The sequence below is a fragment of the Stigmatopora argus genome, chromosome 12 (assembly GCF_051989625.1).
Source record: "Stigmatopora argus isolate UIUO_Sarg chromosome 12, RoL_Sarg_1.0, whole genome shotgun sequence".
NCBI classification, from domain to species: domain Eukaryota; kingdom Metazoa; phylum Chordata; class Actinopteri; order Syngnathiformes; family Syngnathidae; genus Stigmatopora; species Stigmatopora argus.
In genome coordinates, this window is record NC_135398.1 from 7,225,141 (window position 1) to 7,235,690 (window position 10,550).

A 10,550-nucleotide genomic window follows, 5' to 3' on the forward strand; every position below is an offset into this window, starting at 1 on the left:
GTTCAAAATGCAGTTCAAAATCTTCACCATCTGCAGTTTAGTTTACTGGTGCCTGTCTCTTTGGATAAAAAAAAATATTTTTATTAGCAATGTTTTGTAAAATGTGTGTGAAAATGATTTCAGTGTCAACTGGTCAAAACTTTTTATAACTTTCACCAATTATTTCTCCCCCAAAAATCATTTTTTTTACACAAAAAAAGCCTCTTTTATGAAACTGAAACGTTAAATAACAAAACTAAAATACGTTTCAATTCAAACGTTTGTTCACAACATGAGTGGATCAAAGGATCAAAGGTCATCTGATCATGTGACCACTCACCAAAGGACTCGGGCCGGTACGTCCTGCGCATTTCCGGTTGTTGTTTTTTTCTTCCCAAGAGGCAGGCCAATCAGAGAGCTCATTTTCCCCAGCAAGCGTCCCGTTGCTACGCAGTTGTCGCCAGTGGTGACTGCTTCCTTACGACTCGTATAGCGAGGGGGCAAGTCTGAGCTAACGTCATCTACCTCGGAGGGTTCAACTTCAACGAGTGAGTAAAACTTTCTCTTTATACATTCGCAAATGTGTCTTAAATTACTTGTGCTAATATTGTGACATTTTGGCAAAAAGTGACACTCGTATGTTAAATGTTGGGTTCGTCACATTAGTCGAACATGGAGCATGCTGCTCGATATATTTTAAAAAAACTTTCAAATTAGCACACGTGTGCGTATAAAGTTGCGAAAGGTAGAGGTACTACAAGTCAACTCATGTATCTAAATACTATCAGGTTTACACTAAATTAATTTTAAAGTCAATTGTTACGAGACGATACAACGTTTATATTGATAACTTAGCTTAAAACTTTTTTTTGACGAGCAACAAACGTGGTCTCATTTTTTTCTACTACGCTAGCAAAATGTCTACAAAACCTGTCTAAAATGTGTAAACGAACAAACAAGATATAAAGCAAAATGAACTATTTATAATAACAAACAGACAAAGATGTATCTTCATGTGTTTTTTAGAATAAAATGAGAATTTCTGAACACCAGAAGCCGGTTGCCTTTTAAATTAATATTCTACATTACACATGATTCCAAAATATGACATGTCAAATTCACTTAAGTATTTGTACATTTACTGAAAAAAATAATATTCTACATTACACATGATGCCAAAATATACGATGTCAAACTCGCTTAAGTATTTGTACATTTTTACTGAAAAATATATACATCAATCTTCAAAGAGAAAGTAACCTGCATTCAAGCATCCACGTTTGGACAATTTCAAGTCTTTTAGCATTGTCTTTTATCATGCCTTTTATGGGAGTAGATAATGAAAACTTGACTGGAGCTCCTCTTTGAAGTGCTGTTCCAAAAACTGAAGCAGTTGTGCTTATAACTGAAACACCTCTCTTGAGAAAGCCCATTTGTAGCATCATTGTTAATGTGAAACGTGGCCACTCAATGTCAGCCTTTCCAGTTGAAAGGGATTTGACCACAAAATAAAGGATGTTCAAGAATTATTTTTTTACACTGAATAAACATTGCAGAACAAACAGAAAATGTCCAGCCACAAAAACAATCTCACCTAGTTAATTGAATTTATCACAGATTAAAAAAATCAATTCATGTAAAACCAAACACTGAAATTGTGCAGTTTCCTACATTAGTTTTGACCCCGGTGCTAATGAAGGGGCAACGTTTAACTGACCAGCTCCATCTAATGTTTAGCCGAGCAGTGCAACAGAATGTAGGCTGAATTCCAGCTTCTCGTGCAGGCCATATTCAATGATTTATAAAATGTTGGCAAACCAGAATAGGTATGTCACGACACAGACTTTTTGACTTCCGATCCAATCAGATTTTTTTTCAAGATATATTTTACCGATACCAGTGCCAAAGCGATGCCCATATTTTTTAGCCCAGGAAAAAAAATGCAAAATATAATGTAGTGAAGAAATGCTCTCTGTACAAATACATGATGCTCAGTTACAATCTGGTTTGATTAACAACAGCCAAAAAGCACGATGCTACTAAAACACTACTTCCGGATCGAATTCGATCTTGTAACCAAATACGATACTCCACAAATAGTCGCATTGGGACATCACTAAATCAAATATAATTCATTTACAGCTAAATTTTAAATTAGTGCTGCAGCACTTAAGACTAGTCTTGGTTTCGAGACCCCATTTTGAATTGAATTGAATTGAATGGTTTTATTGTCATTACACATGTATAATGAGTTTTCAAGCTTCACCTCAAAGTGCACAAATGACAACAAAAAATAAACAGACAAATAATAATAATAAATAAGTAGTCTACATAAGTTTAAATCTTGAATTTAATGTCAATGTAATTTATTTAAATCTTTAAATCTCATTTTACTTGTATAATGACAATAAAAACATTCAATTCAAATCAAGTAGTCACAATATAAATAAGTAGGTAAGTGCACAAATTTTCTTGGTGATTGGATTTGACGTTGATCGACGACAATGGCGAATGAGTGAAAAGTACCGAAAAGAATTGGAAGAAAACATGCAGTTGCGCTGTACGGCCACCAGAGGGAGGGCGACATTTGCGTCCAGTCTCGGTGGAAAGCCAAGCGTGGAAATTAGCATGTGGCCAATCAGGGCGCTTATGCAAATATGTTCTGTGCCGGCTATTGTCCTGCCCGGCTCTTATGTGAAACTGCTAGATTATGACACTTTAGTTGCATGGGAAGCGAGCTAGTCTCCACACGCGTGCAGATACAAGAGAAGGAACCAGAACTTCACTCTAAAGTGGATTTGGGATTTTATGTACAACATGACATTTGAGGAAATAAGTGGCGATAACTCTCATGAACGGTGAGTACTTTTTTCGTCGGCTGCAAGGCTTCTCGTCGTGGGTTCGTGCGTAAAACACTCGCGACGTGTATGTAACTGAAGAGTGGCAAAAAAAATGGATATCAAAGTATTTGGACACTTGACTTTATTACCTCAAACGACGCTGCAAACGACTTGAAAGTAAGCAACAAAAAAAAAAAAGATGAGGAGCATGCACGCAAATATGCTTGGCGTTTGCAATCGTCGCCTAAAAGGCTTTCAAAGCGTTGAGAAAAGATGAATTTTCTCGTGGCGACTTTTGCGTGGATTTTCGTGCGCTTGTGTAACGATGCAACTTTTTCTTACTTTTTTTTTTTGGTTGCCGGGCTGTATTGCAGAATGGATTCGGTGGCGAAAGCTTTAGAAGAGGTCCTGACCGGAGCTTTACCGCAGGGCTGCATTACTGTGGGTGTCTACGAGGCAGCCAAGTCTCTCAATGTGTAAGTATGCAACATTTGAAGCTCTTATCGCACTCATGACTTCCACGTCAACTCCAATGATTATTTTTTTTAACAATGGTGTATTGTCAACTTTTCCTCCCCAGGGACCCCGACAACGTAGTCTTGTGCATCTTGGCGGCCGATGACGAAGAAGGGAACGACGTGGCCCTGCAGATCCACTTCACGCTCATCCAGGCTTTCTGCTGCGAGAATGACATCAACATCCTGAGAGTGAACAACACCCGGCGCCTGGCTCAAATTCTGGCAGCGGGAGGAGCCGGCGTGGGCAAGCAGAGCGGGGGCGAGCCCGTCGACCTGCACTGCGTGCTTGTCACTGTAAGTCATGCCAATCCTTTTTTTGTACTTGGTGCGCGTGAGTCATTTCCACGACGCTACGTCTACGAATCCCTGAGTTTGAATGGAGATATGGTACAAGTGTGCAAATGAATTGGGTGCCTATTCCTGCAAGGTGTATCAGATCCCGAGTGTGGTCGTATCCACCCCACCCAGGAAAGTCCATAGTTTGCTTTCTTTGGTCCAGACCAAAATACAATGGACTCTTTTGGGGTCCTTTTCACATTTGACCACAAACCCACGCGTGTGCAAAGATTGTTCCATCATTGCCCCAAATTGCGCGCCACTAACTTTTTGAGACCGAACACTGCACTCCGGTGTTTTAAATATCTATTGTTCTGGTTCACAATTGAATAGAAACCTTTTCAATGGCCAAGTGAGAATCTCAACCAGATCTCATCTATAGTGAATAAAAAAGTGAAGCTACAATGGCTCGCTAAACCTAGTTTTTATTGGGCGTCAAATGAATTCCTATTAACAGCAGAAGGAAAGAGTCACAATTTGACATCTATCATCGTCAATGGCGCTAAGCGACTTTGACGATGCAATCAAATCTATAGAAATAGTTTAGTTCAAGCGTCTGAATTGTTACAAAATGGTCAAAAATGTTAATTTTGCTTTGTATTGTAAATGACTTTAGGTGAAATATAATTCATTTTTTCAAAATATGCAAATAACTTAAAATTATCAAATTGACTTTGGAATGTCGGCATAGAATCAATAACGTACTGATTGCGGATTTGCACCCAAAATTGGCTCATTACTGTTCAAAAGTCAACCCAGGTCAAGCTCACTTGTTGAGGATTTTCTGAAAAGAAAAAAATAAACACAAGAGGCTGCCTTGATTCAACATAAAATGCATGAATGGTACTCTATGCAAAATGACACATTTGTTCAAGAACCACATAATCCCCCCAAAAATCCAGATAATTTTCCTACTTTGTAACAATAAATGCTGAAAAAGATTGGCGCATTAGTACCTAGTTTACATCAATTCCCATTCTCCAAACTGCCACTTTTCCCAAAGTCTCCATTTAAACAAATACAAATATGCATTCCTATAATTTTCTCCCCAATGCACACCAGCGTGCGCACAACGGTACTGGTAGGCGACGCCACGTGACTGAAACCGAGTCCCGTGTGCATTTTGTTAAACATGCTCACAACCTTTCCCGCCGTGACTTGCGAGGAATGTCGGTTCGAGGGAATACCTCATGCTCACGCGCACGCACACAGGACCCACTTGTCTGCTTAGGTGCAGCGTATGTGACTAAAGTTCTCCTTCTCGTTTCCCAGAGCCCTGACTCTTCTTCCTGGAAGGATGCCGCCTTGAGTAAACTCAACCACTTCTGCAGGGAGAGCCGCTGCATGGACCAGTGGGTGCCCATCATCAATCTGCCCGAACGATGAAAAGGAACACGTCAACGTGAAAGAACTTTTAAATCTCACATCAGAGCGAGCGCGGTTCCAGGCGCAGATTAAATGTTCCCAAGCGGGGTTGGATAAAAGAAAATCGAAAAAAAGACAGACCCTGTTGTGTCGTTGGGATGAATTTACAAAAGGCAAAAAAAGGACCAAAAACAAACAAACAAACAAAAAGTGGGAAGTTGTTTCCCCCACTTGTTCTGGAGTTGCGTCTGAGCGGCGCTCGCGTTGTCACGGCTGACGAAAACGGAGCCGGCTGGTTTGCTTTTGTCGGCGCCCGAGCCGGACGGACGCGGCGTGGGAAGAAGGATTACATCATTGCGCGGCTTCGAAGCCCGAGTGACACGTTGGAGGAAAGGCGCGGCGTCAGAAGGAGAGCTCGGCTCCAAAAAAAAGCACTTAAAACACTGGACCTTTACTATTTGACTTAACTCCATTCAACTGTTCATATTGATGTTGCTGTAATTTAAAAAAAAAAGGGAAGGGCTTTTCAAAATCCAGTGAAGTGTGTGTATTTAATAATTCCTATGCCAAGTACAATTGTTGTATTACAATTTTTAAGTTATTTTCCAGAATATTTAAATACTATATTTATGTCAGTTTTTTTCTTTTTTTACATTTGCCGAATCTGACTGGACGCACACGTTTGTATTTCTGTCAATAAAATGTATTTGTTCTGAGCCACCTGTGTGTGTCTCCTTTAATTTTGCTTGCATTGTGACCTTTAGCGTCAGGTTGTAAACCCGGAGTCACGTGCGGAGCGCAGGGGTCACGTTGGCCTCTGTGTCCTCGCTGCCATCTCTCAGCTAAAGAGAACAATAATCCTCTGCACGGCTTCTGCGTGGCTCAGCACCACCGTGTTCATTCATCCAAACCCTCGTCGGCTTTTCCACCATTGTCTCTTCATTTAAAGGGCGAGTTCCTTTTACATATTTGCAAGCCAGCTTCCTTAGCAGGTGTTAAACACGTCCATTTTGTTGGTCACTCTCCGAAATGTTTGGTCCTGCTAACGTAGCGTAGCGCCTTCGTCGTAGCAATATTTGGTATTATAAACAGCTACAGTTATGTTTAAATTGTACCTATTTAATGTCATTGATCAGCAAATGCAAGTTTCTTTAGCTAAATTACAATCGCGATTGATTAGTTATGCTAGCGGCGCGCTAGCATAGCATCCTCTTAGCACACTGTGAATGTTTGATCTTCATTTAAAGTATTTTTTCGATAAAGAACGATTGTCTCTAACATCAGGTGTTCTCTTTAGGAAGTCGGATTTCCTACCCAACACCCACATCAGCCCCATCGCTAAGCAAATGGGAAGCATTAATTGCTAACCTGCTACCATGCTACTTAGCATGCAAAACGCCCAGCAAAGTAAGTCATTGTGTTATTAAATAAATATGAAAACGTAGCGCTTTGAAGTTCGAAAGCAAAGGCAATCATAATAAATTGCAAGGATCTCTTGCTGTAATCGGGATGTAATTTGTTTAATCATTGTCTTGTCTATAAATGAGAATACAGAGACTGTATTTTTTGTATATATTTTAGAGCACAAATGGCAAAATTACTAACACAAAGGTGCAAATGTAGGCATTGCCCAACATTCAACCTTTATCCAATGAATTCAAATCTAGCCTAATATTCTCTAAACAATAAATATGCAATTAACTTTCTTTGCTTACACTCAAGAAACCTCACAATAGACCCACACAGGTAGGAATTTTGAAGAAAACTGCAACATGTTCCAAGTCAAGTTATAATGAGATGTTTAACTACCATTGACAGTGATAGACGTCTAATCCATTTGCAAGCTCACTCAAAATGAATTGGACGTCTATCACCGTCCATGGCAATGACTGAGTTAAGCTCCATGCTGGATTCTCTTAAACAAACGTTGTTCTTCTCTGGTGCTTTTCCAGCTGCGACAATAGCTGGTGATGATGTCACTGGGTAGAAGTCATACGGGCAATCCCCCACCAACCCTCCCTCTGCAAAGTGATGAGTCACCATCACGAGACGGTATGTTGTCCTGCACTTGCTCAAACCCATTCGCGGTCGCAGTGTCACATGACGGCACTTCACGTTGGAAAATGTCTTTGTTACACGATGCAAAAAAATGATGCACCCAATTTGCAATTTTAACCTCACTTTTATGCTAACGGGGAATTTGGACCTGACTGTAAACGTCATGGCTGTAGAATGTGGAAGGAGGCGTAAATTCACAAAGGAAATTATATCCAAAAAGACAATACTGTATGACTATAGTATACCAAAATGCTACACATTTGTTCACTCGCCCTTCTCAGTCAAAATAGATTGGACGTCTGTCCCTGAAACATTATTATTATAGTATTGCAAACATCCCATTTTAATTTTTTTTTTTTTTTTGATGAAGTGTTACAGTGAATACGTTTTTGTAGGATTTTTGAAAGCGAAGGCAAACAAGTGAGATGAAGTGGTTGCATAATGTACACCCGCTTGCAGATATCAAACATGTTTGTCAGCACCCGGTCTTCGGCAATTCATCAGAATTTCTCAAGACAGGCGTTTCCTGATATGTTTTTGGAAACGTACATAAATTCCTCGAGCTGGTTTATGTCAGATGGCTTTTCTAAATGAACCTGCTGTGCATGTTTTTGCAAGAAAAGCAAAGTCATCGGAGTAAACAGACACTAGCACAGAGGGAGATTCTGACCCCTGTAATCTTTGACCTCAAAATTGAACCACCCATTCACTTGACTGCAGATGCCTGAACATCCAGTTTACAAAAGTTAAACAAAAAAACAACAACTTCCCGTCAAATGATTGCTTCCAACCCCCCAGTCCAAATCGATTGGACGTCTAGCCCTGTCAATGGCAGTCATTGAGTTAAACAAGTGCCTTAAAAATGTTTTAAGTCAACTGAGGACAGCTGGAACACTTGGGGAAAAAAAAGCACAGGCTTGTCAATATTCCGCCAAACAGAAGTACAATAACAATTAAATTACAAGCTAACAACAATGAATGTACCCACCCTTAAAAGTCATGACGTGCAACTAAGCCAAGAATATAACTTGCAACTTGGAGGCGTGTCATTAAATAACAAAACCACTAACTACAGTTTTGCAACGTACATTCCATTCTTTTTCATTATATTGACCGTTTTTTTTAACCCTCATGTGTCTCATAGATGTGCAGTATTGTCCCAAGCAGACCGTTTCCATGAAACAGGACTTTTTATAGCTACTGTAACATGTGAGCAAACTTGCAAGGGAGCAAACACATCCAACAGTGTGCGTAGCCAACATCATGCAGCGTGAAGGGGGGGGAGGGGGGTGGCTAAAGTTTAAACAAACTCGGGAGAGGTGATTTAAAAATAACTTGGAACAGCAACTACTCAGTAGCGGATTCCAAGTATTAGCCCGCCCCCGAACCCGCCGGGCCCCTCGCGAATGCAGCCAAAGGTTGTACGGCGTGCGACTTAAACGGGCAACGCCTCACTGGGAAAGTCGGTCGGGGAACCTTTGTAAAAAAAAAATGGAGGTCAGAGGTCAGCATTGCGTGCGCTCTTTAAAGTGGGTGTATCCTCAACTTCTCAGTTGAGAGTAAATAGTCTCCGTTAAATCTGTTTCTTTATAAATGTTAAGGTTGAAAAAATATTTTTGAATTTAAAAAATGTAGGGGAAAAAATCTGTTTTTTTTTAGATCCAAAATGTTTATTAGAACATCAAATATTTCTTTTTTAAAAATCTTATTTGAATGATTTGTTTTGTTGGATAGAGCATAATAAAATTGGCAGCACATTGTTTGTATGCCAAGTCAAAAGTGATGACGAACTATTAGTTGGAACTTTTTGATGAAATTGGTAGGCAAATTCCATTCAAGGGCAGATTTATTTAAACAACTAAATGCAAAACATATCATATAACCCTGCTACTATATGGCTTTAATGTTGAATAGCTTTATTCAAATTGGGGAAAAAACATTTGGAAGTGGTATTTTCCCGTTCTTAATACATTTGCAAATTAGCGGCTAAAGCCACAAAATCAGATGACTCCACCTGCAAAAATATCACTAATATGTAGTTTTCACAAATCAATTCATGCTTACATTTTGGCTTGAATTTGCTCAGAAAGCATGCTATTCAATTTGTAACATGCTATGACTGACTTTGGGCTTATCTGCATGATAGATTTGGCACAAGTCCGATGCCCTCTAGGAAGGTTACTTCCCATATGCCTAAAAAATCTCCAATAACCCTCCTTTTAATACGCATTCGACATATCCCGATGCGCCGTTTCCAGTTCTGAGTGCGGTTACTTTCAAGGAAAGACCAGCCTGCTCAATTGCGCGTTTGTTTTGAACATTGAGTGGTTGAGTCCACCACAGGAAGCGAGGTGCCCCCCGCAGACCGCCGGCTCGCAACACGCCTGTGCCTTTGCGACCCGCCCTCAAACTCCTTTCCATCCCTATTCCAACCGGATTGTCCCGATGTGGCAACATTGCTGCGCGGGCGTCATGCGCTCGCCCGTCATTCATTCGCCTCATCGGGTGCGCCCGCACTGTCTCAAAAGACAGCCAATGAAAGGAGGGCATGGCAAGTTTTGTGCAAAGAGGAATTCAAAAGATTTTTCCAAGGAAGCTCTCTAGCGCTGAGCGTACCCACCTCGTAATTGCCGCAGGAATTCAAAAGCTGACAATCAGGATGAAACCTGTTACTGTGATCATGATAAAAAACACATCAGGTTCTGCCATCCATCTTTGTCATAATTATCATCATTAATTACCATTATGGTGCACAAAAAGGCTGCCGTGATGAATTATTTTTGATAGTAGGTTATCATTCGTTTATTTTATGTACCGCTAATCCAGGCTAACTTCAAAGTCTTATTAAATGCATGTCTGGATTGATTTAGAAAGTGCATAATATAAGTGTATAACATAAGAAATGTCGTGATGCTATTTGAGGTAAGAGCTGTGCTAAGAAGGTCCTCCCGATGGCTAGAAACAAAGTGGCAAAGACCACCGACAGAGAGGGGAAAACAACGTGAGCCTTTTCCCCAAATAGTAACAGGACTCTCCCATAGCTAAACACGCCGCTCCTACATTGAAATGCTGTGGTTTTCCAGAGACTCAAGGTTTTTCCAGCCCGCCTCACAGTAAGGGCCTCAACATATGCACAACACGCATATACAGTACACTATTCACTATAGCTGTGAAAGTGGAAGGGCTAGCAGCAAATGATCACGTTTCAGCACCACTGACCATCATTCATTCCATCGCCGCCAGTCCCTCCCAGTTCAAATGGATCGGGCGTCTATTGCCGTCAATGGCAGCCTGTGAGTTAATTTTTGCGGCTTTAGTTGAACTTGAAAATCTGACATCCAAAATTTGCTTAGCGCCCTGGGGGTGTAAATAAATCGCACATTTCATGACAACACGAAATTCTTTCCTTTTCTGACCTCTGTGACCTTTGGCCTTACTACCACAAAATGTCATC

General features: G+C 40.5%; 1 protein-coding gene and 1 long non-coding RNA gene across 13 annotated transcripts in view; both read left to right on the forward strand.

Annotated features, from left to right (window-relative positions):
- The first annotated feature begins 380 nt into the window (after nt 1–380).
- Nucleotides 381–5,754, forward strand: gadd45aa (growth arrest and DNA-damage-inducible, alpha, a). 2 transcript variants are annotated; one of them, XM_077614588.1, is made up of 4 exons: nt 381–527; nt 3,194–3,295; nt 3,400–3,631; nt 4,946–5,754. In XM_077614588.1, the coding sequence occupies exons 2-4, from the start codon at nt 3,195–3,197 to the stop codon at nt 5,057–5,059; spliced, it is 447 nt and encodes a 148-aa protein (XP_077470714.1). In that variant the 5' UTR covers nt 381–527; nt 3,194; the 3' UTR covers nt 5,060–5,754. The 2 variants fall into 2 exon arrangements, with proteins under 2 accessions (XP_077470714.1, XP_077470713.1); XM_077614587.1 differs by lacking the exon at nt 381–527 and adding an exon at nt 2,661–2,837.
- A 77-nt stretch (nt 5,755–5,831) lies between these two features.
- Nucleotides 5,832–10,550, forward strand: part of LOC144085386 (uncharacterized) — a 50,447-nt gene continuing 45,728 nt past the window's right edge. For 10 of the 11 annotated variants that reach the window (XR_013304106.1, XR_013304100.1, XR_013304103.1 and 7 more), the window contains exons 1-3: nt 5,832–5,992; nt 6,340–6,445; nt 6,991–7,090. This is a non-coding gene — a long non-coding RNA (uncharacterized LOC144085386). Of the gene's footprint in view, nt 5,993–6,044; nt 6,118–6,335; nt 6,446–6,990; nt 7,091–10,550 lie in introns of those variants that run through there. The other variant, XR_013304104.1, reaches the window with a different exon arrangement.

Coding starts and splice junctions, on each gene's coding strand:
- gadd45aa (XM_077614587.1), top strand. CDS start 2,788: ATGTACAACATGACATTTGAGGAAATAAGTGGCGATAACTCTCATGAA. Junction 2,838..3,193: donor GGCGATAACTCTCATGAACG/GTGAGTACTTTT, acceptor GCTGTATTGCAG/AATGGATTCGGTGGCGAAAG. Junction 3,632..4,945: donor TGCACTGCGTGCTTGTCACT/GTAAGTCATGCC, acceptor CTCGTTTCCCAG/AGCCCTGACTCTTCTTCCTG.